We start from the raw sequence: 20,890 nt of genomic DNA on the forward strand, positions 1-20,890 counted from the left end.
GTACAGATGAACGTGGTACCTTCAGGCGTTTGGAAATTGCTCCCAAGAATGAACTAGACTTGTGGAGGTCTACAATTTCTTATCTGAGGTCTTGGCTGATTTCTTTTGATTTTCCCATGATGTCAAGCAAAGAGGCACTGAGTTTGAAGGTAGGTCTTGAAATACATCCACAGGAACACCTCGAATTGACTCAAATTATGTCAATTAGCCTAGCAGAAGCTTCTAAAGCAATGACATAATTTTCAGGAATTTTGTTTAAAGGCACAGTCAACTTAGTGTGTGAACTTCTGACCCACTGGAGTTGTGATAGTGAATTATAAGTGACATAATCTGTCTGTAAACAAGTGTTAGAAAAACTATAGTTTGTTAACAAGACATTTGTGAAGTGGTTGAAAAACAAGTTTTAATGACTCCAACCTAAGTGTATGTAAACTTCAGACTTCAACTGTGTATATATATGTTTTTTTGTTATTACTAATGTTACACTACAACAGAAAAACACTTAAATACATGTTATTCTGTCCTTGAAACATATTTTGAAATGCTGTAGAATTCTATTAATTCCTAGGGAGGACTTCTCCTACTGGAGATTGCCAATTTGGCCTTCCGGTGGCTTTAAATACATTAGTAATCTAGGGTTTATGTACGTCATTGGTTTCTGCGCATGAGCTTAGCTAGACAACGTTGTTGCATCACCTACAAGCTTGATCAGGGATTTCTATTGGAGAAGCAGTTTCTGCCCATCTTCATACTGTACTGTATTTTGACTCAGTAGCGCTTTGACGCTAAATGAAGTCGGTTAAGATGGTGTCTCATGGAGACATATAGCATGTGCAGTTTGAGCTATTACAGGAAGTAACATTGCAGTCTTGCGCTGTTCTTCACCCTCATTGATTAGCGCAATTTAAGGCCGACCTGCTTACGGCAAGCTGCTGTTAGCAACTACATTTTTCTTAACTTCTTCTGGGTGCGATTTATTTTTTAAATAATCGTTTCAAGGACATACATCTGGTGTATTTAACCCAATTATTGGTACCATGATTGTCTTTGCAAATGTTTTTTATTTACATGAAGATTGACATTTTTCTATTCACTTTAGTGGCCTATTCTGTTTTCTGCTAACAATGCCTGCAGTACCACGTCGGCATTGAACTTCTGTGGCTTCAGAGGGGGCAGTCCGTTCTCTTCTGCATGCACCATGTCATACTTTGTTTATGCCCCCCATGCAAAAAAATGCGTATGAACAAGTGAATAGGGATTAGTTGAATTTGAGCTGAGAATTTCAAATACATTTTATGTTCAATTATTCAATGGCGGTCAATATTGCTGATTATGATTTTTCGCATCATAACAATTGTCAGAGGAGTTGAACTTCAAGTTCCTACAAAATCACCTATATTCACAACAGCCCTATTTTCCTGACAGTTATTCGCTGTAGAACAGGTGTGCCGCCACGTGGTACCCTTAGTGTTGGTACACAAACCTGAAGTATTTGCATTTAGGAACAAGATGTTCGTTCTCTTGTTTGAGGCCGTTACAGCATATCACACCCACAAGTGGTGTGAGCTTTCTCTAGATTATTACTATCATCTATCCCTATGTTGGCTTAAGGTGGTTTAACAACCAATTGCTATACTATGTTCAAGATTAGTCAATTAATCTCTTCTTAGACACTGACAGAACCTGGTACCAGAACTACATTCCTAGAGTGAAAAGTAGTTGCTAGTTGACAGCAGGGTTGACTTGTATCTAATGCTAAAATCATTTTGAATTGATGTCTCAACTATCTTCAATCAGTCTTTATGCATTTGAAGCTAATAACTCCCTCTCATATCTTTGTGTCTTATTACAGGAGCGGAGCCACAAATCCTACCGGCCCCTGACAGTGCTCACCTTCCGTCTGAACTATCTCTTCAGTGAGCTGAGTTCTGCATCCTACCACCTGCTCAACGTGGGGCTGCATTCTGTGGTGTGTGTGCTTTTTCTGAGGTTCTGCCGTCTGTTCTTGGATAAGACCTCCAGCCTGGTTGCAGCCCTGCTGTTCGCTGTGCACCCCATCCACACAGAGGCCGTAAGTCTGTTGTTCTAGGATCAGATTAACTCTGCTGTTCACCCCGTCCACACAAAGGCTGCAAGTCTGCTCAACTGTAGGCACAGATCTAGGATAATCTTAGTTTTAATGTCACATGCACAAGTACAGTGAAATGCCTTTGTTGCCAGCTCCAAACCCCAAAATGCAGTAATCAATGCGAAGCACAAAAATAACAAGGTAGAACAACTCACACAAGAAATAGGAAAAAAGGAGAACGAGAAAATAAGAAGCTATATACAGGGTCAGTTCCAACACCATATTTACAATGTGCAAAGATACTGGAGTGATGGAGGTAAATATGTAGAGGGGTAAGGTGACTAGGCTAGGATATATGATAAACAAAGTAGCAACAGCGTAAAGGATTGTGTGTGTGTGTGTAGAGTCAGTATAAATGTGTGACTGGGTAGAAGTTACAGGCCTTGGTTTTTCCATTTATATTTAAAGGTTGGACATTAACACGTTGGGTGCACCGATTGGTGTCACCTCGTTAGTATGTTGTACACCGGTGCTGGTTTGTCATCTCGTTAGTCAGAAGGCGTTTCACCTGTGCTCCAGTTGTCTTGAGAGATGTGGAGGGTGAACACCTTTAGTTGTCGCTCCCTATTTGAGTTCTAAAACAATCCTTTATCTGATCGTCCCTGTTTATCATTTCGCTCCACTTTTTGTTTTTTCTGCCAGTTTTTTAATTTGGCGTGGGTTTTATTTTGTTTGCCACTTCTTGTGCAAATTTAGTGGGTGTCTTTTAGGTTCCAGTTTCTGTTGCTTTCAGTGGACACCCCCATGAGTGTCTTTCAGAACCCCTCCTAAAACAGTCAGTGACTCTTTGTTAGTTCCCCCTTCTGTTTGAGCAACATTTTAGATTTTCTTGCTGGGGAACGTAACAAAACGGGGGCTCGTACGGGATCTTGTTTCCCAGAAGTATGGTTGTCGCTCTAATTCCCTACTCTAAGGCTCTGCTGTGCCCATGTATTTGAGCGTTCAAAAGACACTTTTGTGGTAGTTTGTCACCCTGAGGGTTATAAGATTGGTTCCATCATTTTGAAAGTTTCATAAACACACACAGGCTAATATTTATATTTAAAAAAACATGGACTTTAAGTTGGAAGCATTTGTGGAAAACTCTACATGGGAGATACTAGATAAATGTATGAAGGTGAATCTGCTCGTCATTGCAAAGCATTATGACATCAGTGGCCCTTGCTGATTCGAAAGCTGTGGTCATTTAGTCTATCTTGCTTTGGTGTAGGAGAAAGTCCTTCCGGAGAGGGAGGATGATGAAAAGGGTCATGCGAGTGGTAGAGTACACACCATACTGCGAGAGGTAGAACCAAAGATAAAATGGGAACAGAAATTTGAGCTTGAACACAAGGGAAAGAGAATGTGCAGCCAGCCTAGAACAAGAAGATCGTGTACATTCCATTCGATTAAAATAGATCTGGAAGTACTCCAAATCATGTCAGGCTATCTTGCACCCTCAAAGTTTGATGTTGGTCGGAATAGCCGGCTTGTACCACCTTTCAACGAAAAGGAGGTGGATGTACATTTTATTTGAGCGGATTGACACATTCCTAAAAAGGCTGCAAGATAGTTGGTCACTGCTCCTCCAAAGTGTTCTTGTGGGACAAGTTCAGAAATGGTACGCTGCTTTATCTCTTGAACAGAGCTAAGATTATGACACTGTTAAAGCTGCTATCCTTCAGGCTTACGAGTTGGTCCCAGAGGCATACAGACAACAGTTCTGTAAATTACGAAATACAGAGTCACAACGCCATGATGATTTAGCAAGGGAACAAGTATGTCTTTTTGATCGGTGGTGTGCTTCTCAAGAGGTCAAGGACCTTAAGGACTTAGAAACTCATACTTCTCTAACAGTTCAAGAATTGCCTTCACGAAAGGGTTGCTACCTACATTTATGAGCACAAGGATCTCACTCTTGAGAAAGCTTCAGTCCTTGCAGATGAGTTTGTAACACACAAGCATGCTTTGTAATGTTTCTAAAACAAATGTATTACTATGCTGAACTAAAATATAAACTCAACACGTTAAATGTTAGTCCCATCTTTCATGAGCTGAAATAAAAGAGCCCAGAAAGGTTCCATACACACAAAGCTTATTTCTCTCAGATTTTGTACCCAAATTAGTTTACATCACTGTTGCGAGCATTTCTTTGCCAAGATGATACATCCACCTGACAGGTGTGGGGTATATCAAGAGGCTGATTAAAGAGGATGATCATTACGCAGGTGCACCTTGTGCTAGGGACAAAAAAAAAACCTCTAAAATGTGCAGTTTTGTCACTCAACACTATGTCACAGTTTTGAGAGAGCGTGCAGTTGGCATGCTGACTGCAGGAATGTCCACCAGAGATGTTGCCAGAGGTCTAAATGTTCATTACTCGACCATAAACAAAGTTTTAGAGAATTTGTCAGTACGTCCAACCAGCCTCACAACTGTAGACCACGTGTATGAGGTCATGTAGGCGAGAGGTTTTCTGATGTCAACGTGTGAACAGAGTGCCCCATGGTGGTGGTGGGGTTATAGTATCGGCAGGCATAAGCTACGGACAATGAACACAATTGCAGTTTATCGATGGCAATTTGAATGCACAGAAATATCGTTATGAGATCCTGAGGCCCATAATTTTTTTTTTTTAGATACTGTATCGATGACCAACGGATGCATATCTGTATTCCCAGTCATGTGAAATCCATAGATTAGGGCCTAATTCATTTATTTCAATTGACTGATTTCCTCATGAAGTGTAACTCAGTAAAATCGTTGACATTTTTGCATTTTTATATTTTGCTTCAGTATAAATAGCTAAGAACCACAAGTTCTCACTTCAGTAGACTTTACTTTCAAGTAAATTAGACCAACTTTTATGCCTGTCCGCAGCGCTTCTAAAAATCTATCTTTCACTTAGTTCTTCAAGAGCACACAGCCCTCACCCAGGGAGTGTTGCAGCATGAGGTGGGGTTGGCTATATAGGATTTGTTCTTTGATTTTGTGCTATGTATTTTATTAACTATGAAACAAAATGGCAGAAATACTTTGAAAACAGCTACTGCAGAATTTATTTGACTATATAGTGCATTCAGAAAGTATTCAGACCCCTTGACTTTTTCCACATTTTGTTACGTAGCCTTATTCTCAAATAGATTAAATGAACATTTTCCCTCATCAATCTACACACAATACCCAATAATGACAAAGCCGAAACAGGTTTTTAGAAATATTTGCAAATATATTAACAATAAAAAACTGATACCTTATTTACATAAGTATTCAGACCCTTTGTTCTGTTCCATTGATCATCCTTGAGATGTTTCTACAACATTAGTCCACCTGTGGTAAATTCAAATGATTGGACATGATTTGGAAATGCGCACACCTGTCTATATAATGACGGTAGGCCATCATTGTAAATAAGAATTTGTTCTTAAATGACTTGCCTAGTTAAATAAAGCTTAAATAAATATAAAGTCCCACAGTTGACAGTGCATGTCAGAGCAAAAACCAAGTCATGAGTTCGAAGGATTTGTACGTAGAGCTCAGAGACAGTATTGTGTCGAGGCACAGATCTAGGGAAGGGTACCAAACAATTTCTGCCGTGTTAAAAGGTCCCCAAGAACACAGTGGCCTCCATCATTCTTAAATAGAAGAAGTTTGGGACCACCAAGACTCTTTCTCGAGCTGGCCGCCTGGCCAAACGGAGCAATCGGGGGAGAAGGGCCTTGGTCAGAGAGGTGACCAAGAACCCGATGGTCACTCTGACAGAGCTCCATAGTTCCTCTGTGGAGATGGTTGTACTTCTGGAAGGGTCTCACATCTCTTCAGCACTCCACCAATCAGGCCTTTTTGGTAGAATGGTCAGATGGAAGCCACTCCTCAGTAAAAGGCACATGACAGCCCGCTTGCCAAAAGGCCCCTAAAGTACTCTGACTATGAGAAACAAGAATCTTTGGTCTGATGAAACCAAGATTGAACTCTTTTCCCTGAATGCCAAGCGTCATGTCTAGAGGAAACCTGGCACCATCCCTACGGTGAAGCATGGTGGCGACAACACTATGCTGTGGGGATGTTTTTCAGCGGCAGAGACTGCAGTCAGGATTGAGGAAAAGATGAACGGAGTGAAGTACAGTGAGATCCTGGATGAAAACCTGCTCCAGAGCGCTCAGGTACTCAGACTAGGGGGCGAAGGTTCACAAAGACCCTAAGCACACAGGCAAGACAACTTAGGAGCGGCTTCGGGACAAATCTCGGAGTGTGCTTGAGTGGGCCAGCCGGAACTCGGACTTGAATCCGATCTTACATCTCTGGAGAGACCTGAAAATAGCTGTGCAGCGACGCTCCCCATCCAACCTGACGGTGCTTGAGAGGATCTACAGAGAATATTGAGAAACTCTGCAAATACAGGTGTTTCTGCTGGGCATCAGACTCATTTTGTGCTTCAGTTGCACTTCTAAACTGATAGACCTAAACATTAGAAATATGATGACCATGCATCGTTTCTGCAAAAAATACTTTGCTTTTTCATTGTAAGCTAATTTATTTGTGTGGCTGCCATCCAAATACCGTTGCACTTCTGTTGTCATCTATCGAAAATGAAGCTATTTTATGCCGATTTGTGTTGCAATAATGTACACTACCGTTCAAAAGTTTGGGATCACTTCGAAATATCCTTGTTTTTGAAGAAAAACTTTTTTTTGTCCATTAAAATAACATCAAATTGATCAGAAATACAGTGTAGACATTGTTAATGTTGTAAATTACTATTGTAGCTGGAAACGGCTGATTTTCTTATGGAATATCTACATGGGCGTACAGAGGCCCATTTATCAGCAACCATCACTCCTGTGTTCCAATGGTACGTTGTGTTAGCTAATCCAAGTTTATAATTTTAAAAGGCTAATTGATCATTAGAAAACCCTTTTGCAATTATGTTAGCACAGCTAAAAACTGTTGTCCTGATTTTAAAGAAGTAATACAACTGGCCTTTAGACTAGTTGAGTATCTGGAGCATCAGCATTTGTGGGTTCGATGACAGGCTCAAAATGGCCAGAAACAAAACTTTCTTCTGAAACTCGTCAGTCTATTGTTGTTCTTAGAAATGAAGGCAATTCCATGCAAGAAACTGAAGTTCTCGTACAACGCTGTGTACTACTCCCTTCACAGAACAGCTCCAACTGGCTCTAGCCAGAATAGAAAGAGTGGGAGGCCCCGGTGCACAACTGAGCAAAAGGACAAGTACATTAGTTTCTAGTTTGAGAAACAGATGCCTCACATGTCCTCAACTGGCATCTTCATTAAACAGTACCCGCAAAACACCAGTCTCAACCTCAACAGTGAAGAAGCGACTCCGGGATGCTGGCCTTCTAGGCACAACAATATGCCTTCCCATACCACAACCCCACCGCCACCATGGGGCACTCTGTTCTCACAACTTCATACACGTGGTCTGCGTTTGTGAGGCCGGTTGGATGTACGGCCGAAATCTCTAAAACGACGTCTGAGGCAGTTTATGGAGGAGATTAACTGTCAATTCTCTGGCAACAGTTCTGATGGACTTTCCTGCAGTCAGCATGCCAATTGCTCTCCCCCTCAACTGTGGCATTGTGGTGTTTGACCAAACTGCACATTTTAGAGTGCCCTTTTATTGTCTCCAGCACATGGTGCACCTGTGCAATGATCATGCTTTTTGATATTTACTACACCTGTCAGGTGGATGGATTATCTTGGCAACGGAGAAATAAATGCTTAGTAATGGGGATGTAAACAAAGTTGTGCCCAAAGTTTTAAATAAATCATTTATGTGAGTATGAACTATTTCTGGGATCTTTTATTTCAGCGCATGAAACATGGGACGAACACTTTACATGTTGCGTTTTATATTTTTGTTCAGTGTATTTTCTTTGAAGGAAAACTATAGTTGCATGCCCCTGATCACTCTTGGACCCCCCCCACACACACACAGATTTTCAATATAAATATATGTACCTGTCAATACACAGCTGGACTCAGGTATTTGTTTCAGTTGATTTCTACAATGCCCAAAGATACGGATTTTCAGAAAACAAGTGGCAATTCTGTTATGCAGCCGGTGAAGATACTGCAAAACACTGGGGCAGCCCAGGGGGTGTTTTGCCTTTGTCTGACGCTTCAGCAACTGGTTACAGTTTGTTAGTACAAGGTGTGGGAATGGGTTGCATGAAGTTCCTTTTGCATAAGGTGGAACTTGTCTGATCTTGTTTCTTGTTCCGTTGTCGTTGGAGTGAGGCCTAGTCTACCGGTGAAGGGTGTCTCATTCAATTTCAGAAACATTTTGGATAGAGGGAAGGTTGTTCCAAATCCTGTCGTTTTTAAGGAACCCAGAGTAGATGAACCTGATGGATTATCAGAAAATTACCCTAGTGTTCCCACCGTGTGCCGTTACATGTGCTTTGTCTAAGAAAGACGCCGGGAGCAAGTCTAGTGTTGAGGATGTCAGCGATCACACCATGATCGATCTGTCTGAGACGTCTTTGTGATCCAGATTTCGATAAACCTGATTTAAACTCTCATTTGAATACCCCAAAGGTGAGTGAGTTTGTAGGACCAGAGAAAGGAGGGTCCCTAAAGTTAACAGTTTGATGTCTAGGAAGCAGCTGATTGCTGAACAGTCTCCCATCTTTTTGCTGAGATTCATCCAGAGGGGTTTGAAGTTTGTGGGTTACTTTGCCAGATTGTTTTCTCGTGAGGAAATGGCTTTCTCGTGCCACTTCTGGGCAAGACGATTGGCCCAGTGTATCTCAAATTGTTGTTCCAGTTACACTTCGACAAGAAATACTGAGGTTGGCTCACTATGGTAGTATGGCGGGCCATCTTGGTGTCAAAACGACGTATGACTGTATCTTGCATAACTTCTTCTGGCTTGGTCTGAAACAGGATGTTGTGGCTTACTGTTTGACATAAGACAGGTAAACCAAATCAAGCTGTACCGGTTGCAGCTCTGCAGCTTATTCCTGCTTTTGACAAATGTTTCGTAGTCCTGGTGGAATGTGTTGGTCATTTGCCCAAAGCAAAGAGTGGCAATCAGTTTCTCTTGACCATCATGTGCGCTGCCACTTGTTTCCCTGAGGCCATTCAACTAAGGAAAATCACAGCTCCTAGTATTGTTAACTTCTCTGCAATACCTGCAGTCTACAATTTAACCCTGATGTCCTTACACAGCTCTCTGGTCTTGGCCATTGTGGAGAGATTGGAGTCTGTTTGATTGAGTGTGTGTACAGGTGTCTTTTATACAGGTAACAAGTTCAAACAGGTGCAGTTAATACAGGTAATGAGTGGAGAACAGGAGGGCTTCTTAAAGAAAAACTAACAGGTCTGTGAGAGCCGGAATTCTTACTGGTTGGTAGGTGATCAAATACTTATGTCATGCAATAAAATGCAAATTAATTACTTAAAAATCATACAATGTGATTTTCTGGATTTTTGTTTTAGATTCCGTCTCTCACAGTTGAACTGTACCTATGATACAAATTACAGACCTCTACATGCTTTGTAAGTAGGAAAACCTGCAAAATCGGCAGTGTATCAAATACTTGTTCTCCCCACTGTATATAGCATTCTGTTGGTGGCAAGAATTTTGTATAATAATTTAAATTGATAAACTCAAAAGCGTTGAATTGTTTTTTGTATCAGTTCATAAACCATGTGCTATGGAATCATTACATCTAAAATCTCTTCCCATTTATTTTACAAACTGTATGGCGTAGCTGTCAACATTTTTGTCCTCAAAGGATACTGGTACTTTTTATTTTATTTATGCCAATTCTTTTCAGCCAATTTGTGTCTTTAATATATGGCAGACAAACAAGTTCCCTACCCTCTTCCACTTGCTGCCTCCATTTTTTGTGGTAATGCTGCAATCAGTTGGTTATAAGTTAGAGCAGACATTACCATATATTTTCGTTAGCTGCATATGTGACAACTCCACCGTTTCTATTCATAATAACATTAAATATAACATTTTTTTAAAGGTTTCCATAAAGAATGTTTTTTTTATTAGTATATTTTATCAAATGTGCCAACTCAGACAAATGAACTACTGCATGACATTGACTTTGGGGACTCTGTCCAAATAAAACATGCCCATCGACTGAATCTTGAACAGTTAGTTACCCCGAAGTGAGGTTGAGTTCATGCTTGAGCACGGCATTGCACAACATATAAACTCAGCAAAAAAAAAAGAAACGGCCCTTTTTCAGGACCCTGTCTTTCAAAGATAATTCATAAAAATAATTTCACAGATCTTCATTGTAAATGGTTTATACACTGTTTCCCATGCTTTTTCAATGCACCAACAACAATTAATGAACATGCACCTGTGGAACGGTCGTTAACTTCTTATGGATCCCTTCGCGCGCCAATCCCTTTAGCGCAGTGCTTCTCAATTATTTTCTGTTACGTCCCCCCTAGGAAGAAGTAAACATTTCGTGCCCCCCAACTCTCCGCCGCGACTGTAAATAGTATAATTTGTCTATAAAATTGTTAGAAGTTCACCTCTGCATAACATTGTATCCTTATTAACATTAAAGAAAAAAGAAAAATATAGATCAACTTACAACAAAGAATAACTTTATTAACATTGGTTTTTAGTCTGTAACAGAAAAGACTTAAAGTGCATCAATTTGCCTGAAATGTTTAAAAAAATTCAACCCTTATTTAAACAAAAAAAAATTGCACCATTTGATACTGAAAAATAAAATGAAATACAATCAATAAATAATATATAATTCAAATTGATCAGCAACATTAACTCAGGAGCACAATATATGAAACACTTTGACCTATAAAACAAAAATGAATAAAACTTGTGCTGATAAAAAAAAAAAAAGAGGAAGTCAGGATTAATGGCAACAATGAGCACGTTTTGCAGAGCACAACTTTTCGAAGCGGGGTTTGAAGCATCATACTGCAAGTCTCAGCTCCTGCGCAATGTTTAGCTGGGACCTGTACTTGGTCTTCAGTGCAGCAACAGCAGAGAAGCCAGTCTCACAAAGATAAGATGTTGCAAAAGGAAGAAGAATGCAAAAGGAAGAAGAATGCCCATGGCCCTCTGCCCTAAGAGTGGATACTGCCTCTCTACACTCAGCCAGAATTCACTCAGTGTCTGTGATGTGAACCTCAGTCTCAATGTGGAGTCAGACGTCATATCAATGAACTGGTCCTCCTCTGCAGAGCTGAAACCAGTTGGAGCTGGTGCATTGAAAGGATCTCTCACCCAGTCATATTGGGAACTGTTTTCAGGGAAGTACTTTTTAAAGAATCCCATCAGTGATGAAATATGCTCCTTAATATATGGAATCACTGAGGTGGCATCATAGTCAGTAGTGTCAACAAATTCATGCAGGTTCTCGAATGAATCAGTATTTCCTTCATCAAGTCGCCTGCCCCACATTGCAAGCTTTCGAGTGAAAGAGCTGATCTTGTCTGTGACCTGAGGGAGGTGTTTATCTTTCCCTTGAAGCTGTAGATTTAGTTCATTTAGCTTTCCAAATATGTCACTCAGGTAGGCCAGTTTTGCCAGGAAGTTCTCATCACTAAATCTTTCTGCGAGGTCATACTTGTGCTCCTGCTCCGAAAACATTATCTGCTCTCTGAGCTCAAAAACTCTGGACAAGACTTTTCCTCGTGACAGCCACCTTGCTTCACTGTGAAACAGCACATCTTGATGTTCAGCTCCCATCTCCTCACAGATAGCAGAGAAGACTCTTGTTTTTAGTCGTCTGGTCTTTATAAAATTGACTACACCTACAATGTCAGTCATAACCTCACTTAATTCAGAGGAAAGGTGCCTTGATGCCAGTGCTTCTCTGTGTATAACACAGTGTGTCCACTCAGCATTAGGTGAGGCCTTCTTGATGAGTGCCCGAAGTCCTTTTCTCATCCCTACCATGGTCTGTGCACCATCACTGCAAACACCAATGCAGTTCTCCCACTTTAGCCTATTCTCAGTCAGGAAGCAGTCCAGCATTTTGAATAACTCTTCAGCTGTGGCTCTGTTTCTGACATATTTACAAAAAAGTAGATCCTCACACAGGGAGTTTGTCATGTCAAAACGTACATATGTGATAAACAAACAGTCTTTGTTGCTGTCAGTTGCTTCATCAAACTGTAAGGCAAAACGTTTGTCTTTGAGTCTATCTACCAGCTGTTTAAGATCGTTAGCGATGTCATTTATACGTCTGGCGACAGTGTCATTGGACAGAGGGATAGTTTTTATTTTTGCAGCACTTGTGTCATCCAGCATGACAGAGACCTCCTCTGCTATGGAGTGTTTTTTTTTGCACTGAGCAATTTGGTACGCCACCTTATATGATGCTAACAGTGCTCGCTGGTTTACTGAAGTAGCATTCACAAAGCGGGACGATTGTTGGCAATATTCGGCACGTTTTTGCTGAAAAAACTCAAGTGGCTTATCAGCGTGATTGGGGTGTAATGTCTTTAAGTGACCCCTTAATTTATTTGGCTTCATGCTGTCCGCTACCAAAATTTTTAGACACAGTAAACATACCGGTCTTTCCTCGTCTCCCACCGTAGTCACTGTGAAGCCAAGCGCTACATATTTCCTCGTCTTAGCTTTCGGGAGACTTACGTTTGTCTCATTATCTCCGTCTCTCTCCGCCTTTCTTTTCATCCCTGTTAAATATTTTTCCATGGTGTCTCTTAAGGGTTTGTTATCTGCTCTTCATATCTCCTGCTCTGTGCTGTGTGCTCTTGTTCGGTGCAAAAAAAAACTACTCCCTGCGGCAAAAAAAAGCATGTTCCCCGGGGTCACGCGGGGATGCCCTGGCATCGCTCCGAGCCCTGGCATCGCTCCGAGCCCCCCAGGGGGGCGCGCCCCACTATTTGAGAAGGACTGCTTTAACGTGATCGATTTGACAACACCCAGTGAGATTGCAGCGTTAACGGCGAAAGCAGACCATGCGATTATCTGAGGACAGCGCCCAGCATACCAACAACTGAAAATCATATTTCAACCAGGCAGGTGCTACACAAAAGTCAGAAATAACGATATAATTCATGCCTTACCTTTGAAGATCTTCTTCTGTTGGCACTCCATAATGTCCCATAAACATCACAAATTGTCCTTTCTGTTCAATAAATTGCTTCTTTATATCCCCAACATGTCCATTTATTTGGCGCGTTTGATTCAGAAAAACACCGGTTCCAACTCGCCCAACATGCCTACAAAGTATCTAATAAGTTACCTGTAAACTTGGTCCAACCATTTCAAACAACGTTCCTAATCCAAAATTATGTATCCTAAATGTAAATAATCGATCAAATTTAAGACGGGAAATACTGTGCTCAATACCAGACGAAAACAAAGTGAATCACATTCCAAATCGCGCGCACCAAAACAGAGGGCAGCTGGAGTGACACATGAAAATAACAGAGCTACATCTTCATATCTCAAAGGAAAAACATCAACCAATTTCTAATGACTGTTGACATCTAGTGGAAGCCATAGGAACTGCAAGCATATTTCTATTAAAAGGGATTGCCATAGAAAACTAATGGAAAACAGATTGAGCGCAATTTTTTTTTTCTGGATGGATTATGCTCGGGGTTTCGCCTGCCAAATCAGTTCTGTTATACTCAGACATTATTCAAACAGTTTCAGAAACTTCAGAGGGTTTTCTATCCAAATCTACTAATAATATGCATATCCTAGCTTCTGGGCCTGAGTAGCAGGCAGTTTACTTTGGGCACGCTTTTCATCTGTATGTGAAAATACTGCCCCCTAGCCCAAAGAGGTTTTAAGACACTAACAGCTTACAGACGGTAGGCAATTAATGTCAGTTATGAAAACTTAGGATACTAGAAGCCTTTCTACTGAAAAATGCCCAGGGTCCTTGTTCATCTGCGTGAACGTGCCTTAGGCATGCTGCAAGAAGGCAAGAGGACTGCTGATGTGGCCAGGGCAATAAATTGCAATGTCCGTACTGTGAGACTTCTAAGACGGCTCTACAGGGAGACAGGACGGACAGCTGATCGTCCTCGCAGTGGCAGACCATGTGTAACAACACCTGCACAGGATCGGAACATCTGAACATCACACCTGCGGGACAGGTACAGGGTGGCAACAACAACTGCCCGAGTTACACCAGCAACGCACAATCCCTCCATCAGTGCTCAGACTGTCCGCAATAGGCTGAGAGAGGCTGGACTGAGGGCTTATAGGTCTATTGTAAGGCAGGTCCTCACCAGACATCACCGCCAACAATGTCGCCTATGGGCACAAACCCACCGTCACTGGACCAGACAGGACTGGCAAAAAGTGCTCCTCACTGACGAGTCGCGGTTTTTCCTCGCATGGGGTAATGGTCGGATTCGTGTTTATTGTCGAAGGAATGAGCGTTACACCGAGGCCTGTACTCTGGAGCGGGATCGATGTGGAGGGTCCGTCATGGTCTGCGGCGGTGTGTCACAGCATCATCGGACTGAGCTTGTCATTGCAAGCAATGTCAACGCTGTGCGTTTCAGGGAAGACATCCTCCCTCATGTGGTACCCTTTCTTCAGGCTCATCCTGACATGACCCTCCAGCAATGCCACCAGCCATCCTGCTCTCTGTGTGATTTTCTGCAAGACAGGGATGTCCGTGTTCTGCTATGGCCAGCGAAGTGCCCGGATCTCAATTCCATTGAGCACGTCTGGGACCTGTTGGATCGGAGGGTGAGGGCTAGGGCCATTCCCCCCAGAAATGTCTGGGAACTTGCAGGTGCCTTGGTGGAAGAGTGGGGTAACATCTCACAGCAAGAACTGGAACATCTGGTGCAGTCCATGAGGAGGAGATGCACTGCAGTACTTCATGCAGCTGGTGGCCACACCAGATACTGACTGTTGCTTTTGATTTTGATCCCCCCCTTTGTTCAGGGACATATTCTTCCATTTCTGTTAGCCACGTGTGTCGAACTTGTTCAGGTTTTGTCTCAGTTGTTGAATCTTGTTATGTTCATACAAATATTTACACATGTTAAGTTTGCTGAAAATAAACGCAGTTGACAGTGAGAAGATGTTTCTTTTTTTGGTGAGTTTAGTACCCTGTATATTAGTACATAGTAAGGATGGTTATCTGTGGTTTCGTTCTGATTTTCAGAAAAACAATGCCGTTACTAAGTCAGACTCAGGTGTGGACCATGTTGGCGCTGCTAAGTGCGTTACAAAGTTCGATCTGAGGAGATATTTATTTAACTATTGGTGGGTCCCTCTAGCTGAGTGTGCCAATGAGCTGTCTGCTTTTGTCACTCCTGATTGTTTGTTTTTCTACCTTCGTCTCCCGTTCAGGTTACGAAATGCTGGGACCCTTTTGGTCTCTGTACCTGTGCTAGCTTCTCCAGATCTCCGTAGTTAATTTGCTTTGTACACCGGTGCCAGCGATGCGCTCCTATCTGGTGTGACCACCATTTGCCTCATGCAGTGTGACATTGGTGGGAACTGGAACACACTGTCGTACACGTCGATCCAAAACATGCTCAATGGGTGATGTGAGTATGCAGGCCATGGAAGAAATGTGCCACTTTCAGCTTCCAGGAATTTTGTAAAGATCCTTGTGACATGGGGCCGTGCATTATCATGCTGAAACATGAGGTGATGGTGGCGGATGAATGGCACGACAATGGGCCTCAGGATCTCGTCATGGTATCTCTGTGCATTCAAATTGCCATCGAAAAAATGCAATGGTTTTCGTTGTCCATAGCTTATGCCTGTCCATACCATAACCCCACCGCCACCATGGGGCACTCTCTTCACAACTTTGACATCAGCAAACCGCTCGCCCACATGACACCATACACGCTGTCAACAATCTGCCCAGTCCAGTTGAAACCGGGTTTCATCTGTGAAGAGCACACTAATCCAGCATGCCAGTGACCATCGAAGGTGAGCAATTGGCCCACTGAAGTTGGTTTACGATGTCAAACTGAAATCAGGTCAAGACTCTGGTGAGAGCGACGAACACGCAGATGAGCTTCCCTGAGACTTTTTCTGACAATTTCTGCAGTAATTCTTTGGTTGTGCAAGCCCAGTTTCATCAGCTGTCCGGGTGTCATCAGCTGTGTCAGACGATCCCGCAGGTGAAGAAGCTGGATGTGGATGTCCTGTGATGGCGTGGTTTAGATGTGGTCTGCGGTTGTGAGGAGGTTGGACAAACTGCCAAAATTAACATTGGAAGAAGCTTATGGTAGAGAAATTAACTATGCTCAACTGACAATGAATGACTTCCGCCAGAACGCAAAGTGTTTGCATCTGGTGGACATGAGGAGCTAGTTTAAAAGCGAAGCGCATGTATATCAAGTTGTGTGCTTGTAGGCTCCAACAGTTCTGTCAGTGTCACAACTGTTTATCCTTAATCATGTAGTGTGGCTGGTGTTATGAGCCGATCCCGTTAATAACTATAATTAAAACGTTTTATTTTATTTTTTATTAATCAGTATATTTTCTCAATATGGCAACTCCGATAAATGCACTACGATTTTTGTAAATGGTCACATCGCGCATTGTCACATGTAGTAATCGTAAAAGACTGAATCTAATGTACAGTGTGGGAAGGTCTTTACTCTCCCCAAATCCTTACCCCAACTATTAGGTGGGGTGTGCCTTGTAATAACTAAAGGAAAGGGTTGCACAGATTTAAACAGAAGCATAGAAGTTCATGGCCGATAGCTCCCATGCCAAAGTTTGTCCTTCCCACCAAGATCAATGGCACAGAGGGCGAGCAAGAGTTGCTCAACTTTATGTAGTAGGCGTTGTTTATGAGTTGTACAGACCTGCATGCAGTTAGTGACATGAAAATAATGGAATTCAAAAGTTGACGTCAGTTCCTTCACAATATTTGTTTTACTGAATTGGTCATTTGTTATGTGCTTTTCAATACATGAATTGGGAATGAACTCGAATTTAACCCATCACTGTCATTACTGTCTACCTCAACAACCTCTCGCCTATTTACTTAACCCCCTTACCCAACCATTTTGTCCCATTCAATTGAGTTGCACCGGTGACCAGACAGGCCTTAGAAAAATAGAATAGAACAGAAAAACAGGATAGAAAAGTAACAAAGACAACATTCTGCTGCTCTGGTAAAGGGAGTGGTAATGTTACACAGCTCAGTGCTCCCTCAAACTGCTTCTCATCTTCCTCATGGTGTTCTCTCCTTCAGCTGAGTGCAGCCTGACAATCCTTTGAAAGGGCCCATTTCACTCATAGGTAAAAAGAAGCCCCTGGCCGACCAATGCAATCACATTATCTTGATCTGGAATCTCTCTCAACGGACCATTTGTTTTTCATTTGATGTACTGAAGGTCCCCTTCATGATCAACACTGACAAAGAGACCGTTGTGAGCCTCTCAGTGTCTGTCTTTCTGAATGTGTAGTTCAGTGTATTTGTGCTGAATCTGTGTCTGGTATCTCAACATAGTGGACATGTTTAGATAGAACTGCATTTGTATGACATCCTAAATATGGAACTGAGTCAACCTCAGCCGGACCACTTTCAGCAAAGCAAACATATTTTGCAACATACATCTGTTTCTTATTGGACAAGTCCAGGTAGTACCTCAAGGCGTTGACAAATGTTTTCTCAACATGCTCTCTTCATGGTGGAGGATCTCCTAGCCCAGCCGCTCCTGTGCAAAGAAAATGTGCAGTTCCATGTGCTCGCATAAGGTGGCAGTCAGCATTCACATATTTCTGCTAGAGGCCCCTGTACTGCAAGAGCCACTGCAAGCCACCTCTGTGGTTTCCCTCCATGATTTATGCCTAGCAGGGCATAAAATGAACGTTTTGGTCCACCAGCCACTGTAGCAGGTAGATGGAAAGAAGAAAATTGTGCCAGCAACAAAAAAAATATTGCTAAAATTACACCAATTACACCAATATTGCTAAAATTACACCAATAAAACACAAAGAAACCGAAGCATGCTTTGTAAAGTTTCTAAAACAATAAATGTTTTACTATACTGAACTAAAATATAACCAAATAATAAAAAGTAACACAATAAAATAACAATAACGAGCCTATATACAGGGGGTACCGAGTCAGTGTGCGGGGGTACAGGTTAGTCTAGGTAATTTGTACATGTAGGTAGGGGTGAAGTGACTATGCATAGATAATAAACAGCGAGTAGCAGCAGTGTAAAAAACAAATGGAGGGGGGCGGGGTCAATGTAAATTGTCCGATGATCATTTGATTAATTGTTCCGCAGTCTAATGGCTTGGGGGTAGAAGCTGTTAAGGAGCCTTTTGGACAATTGAAGGCCACTCTAAAATGTGCAATTTTGTCACGACACACTGTGTCAAGTTTTTAGGGAGTGTGCAGTTGGCATGCTGACTGCAGCAATGTCCACCAGAGATGTTGCCAGAGATCAAAATTTTCTCTACCATAAGCCGCCTCCGACGTTTTTGAGAATTTGTCAGTACGTTCAACTGACCTCACAACTGCAGACCACGTGTTTGGTGTCGTGTGGGCAAGCGCTTTGCTGTTGTGAACAGAGGGCCCCATGGTGGCGGTGGGGTTACAGTATGGGCAGGCATAAACTACAGACAACGGACACAATTGCATTTTATCTATGGCAATTTGAATGCACAGAAATATCGTTACGAGATCCTGAGGCCCATTTTCTTTTTATGTACTGTATCTGTGTATCTGATTTCCCAGTCATGTGAAATCCATAGATTAGGGCCTAATGAACGGATTTCCTCATATGAAGTGTAACTCAGTAAAATCTTAGAAATTATTGCATGTTGTGTTTTTATATTTTGCTTCAGTATAAATAGCTAAGAACCACAAGTTCTCACTTCAGTAGACTTTAGTTTCAAGTAAATTAGACCAACTTTTATGCCTGTCCGCAGCGCTTCTAAAAATCTATCTTTCACTTAGTTCTTCAAGAGCACACAGCCCTCACCCAGGGAGTGTTGCAGCGTGAGGTGGGGTTGGCTATATAGGATTTGTTCATTGATTTTGTGCTATGTAATTTATTAACTATGAAACAAAATGGCAGAAATACTTTGAAAACAGCTACTGCAGCATTTATTCAGACAGCTTGACTTTTTCCACATTTTGTTACGTAGCCTTATTCTCAAATAGATTAAATGAACATTTTCCCTCATCCGTCTACACACAATACCCCATAATGACAAAGCCGAAAGAGTTTTTTTGACATTTTTGCAAATGTATAAAAATTAAAAAGTACATAACTATTCAGACCCTTTGCTAAGAGACTCGAAATTGATCTCCGGTCCATCCTGTTTCCGTTGATCATCTTTGAGATGTTTGTACAACATTGGAGTCCACCTGTGGTAAATCCAATTGATTGGACATGATTTGGAAAGGCACACACCTGTCTATATAAGGTCCCACAGTTGACAGTGCATGTCAGAGCAAAAACCAAGCCATCAGGTCGAAGGAATTGTCCGTAGAGCTCCGAGACAGGATTGTGTTGAGGCACAGATCTGGGGAAGGGTACCAAAACATTTCTGCAGCATGGAAGGTTCTAGAGGTCGACCGATTAATCGTAGTGGCTGCAGTACACAGAAGTATATATTTTTAAACGTGCATATTTAGCAAAAAGAAATCCAGGTTAGCAGGCAATATTAACTAGGTGAAATTGTATCACTTCTCTTGCCTTCATTGCACGTAGAGTCAGGGTATATGCAACAGTTTGGGCCGCCTGGCTCTTTGCGAACTAATTTGCCAGAATTTTACGTAATTATGACATAACATTGAAGGTTGTGCAATGTAACAGGAATATTTAGACGTATGGATGCTACCCGTTAGATAAAATACGTAACGGTTCCGTATTTCACTGAAAGAATAAACACTTATTTTTTTCTCGAGATGATAGTTTCCGGATTCGACCATATTAATGACCTAAGGCTCGTATTTCTGTGTGTTATTATGTTGTAATTAAGTCTATGATTTGATAGAGCAGTCTGACTGAGTGATGGTAGGCACCAGCAGGCTCGTAAGCATTCATTCAAACACCACTTTCGTGCGTTTTGCCAGCAGCTCTTCGCTGTTTATGACTTCAAGCCTATCAACTCCTGAGATTAGGGAGATCAGGCTGGTGTAACCGATGTGAAATGGCTAGCTAGTTAGCGGGGTGCGCGCTAATAGCGCTTCAAACGTCACTCGCTCTGAGACTTGGAGTATTTGTTCCCCTTGCTCTGGATGGGTAACGCTGCTTCGAGGGTGGCTGTTGTCGATGTGTTCCTGTTTCGAGCCCAGGTAGGAGCGAGTAGAGGGATGGAAGCTATACTGTTACATTGGCAATACTAAAGTGCCTATAAGAACATCCAATAGTCAAAGGTATATGAAATACACATCGTATATAGAGAGATAGTCCTATAATTCCTGTAATAACTACAACCTAAAACTTCTTACCTGGGAATATTGAAGACTCATGTTAAAAGGAACCACCAGCTTTCATATGTTCTGAGCAAGGAACTTAAACGTTAGCTTTCTTACATGGCACATATTGCACTTTTACTTTCTTCTCCAACACTTTGTTTTTGCCTTATTTAAACCAAATTGAACAGGTTTCATTATTTATTTGAGGCTAAATTGATTTTATTGATATATTATTTTAAGTTAAAATAAGTGTTCATTCAGTATCGTCCGATTAATCGGTATCGGCTTTTTTGGTCCTCCAATAATCGGTATCGGTATTGGGGTTGAAAAATCATAATCAGTCGACCTCTAGAAGGTTCCCAAGAACACAGTGGCCTCCATCATTCTTAAATGGAGTACGTTT

The 20,890-nt window shown here is 41.8% G+C and overlaps 1 protein-coding gene across 1 annotated transcript in view; it reads left to right on the forward strand.

The window, feature by feature from the left end:
* The window catches only part of tmtc3 (transmembrane O-mannosyltransferase targeting cadherins 3), a 136,974-nt gene that overhangs the window by 10,268 nt on the left and 105,816 nt on the right, over positions 1 to 20,890 (forward strand). The window contains exon 3 of the mRNA XM_071416073.1: positions 1,853 to 2,071. Within this exon, the coding sequence (XP_071272174.1) occupies positions 1,853 to 2,071 (219 nt within the window). The remainder of the gene's footprint in view (positions 1 to 1,852; positions 2,072 to 20,890) is intronic.

Source organism: Salvelinus alpinus, chromosome 9, assembly GCF_045679555.1.
Source record: "Salvelinus alpinus chromosome 9, SLU_Salpinus.1, whole genome shotgun sequence".
NCBI classification, from domain to species: Eukaryota; Metazoa; Chordata; class Actinopteri; order Salmoniformes; family Salmonidae; genus Salvelinus; species Salvelinus alpinus.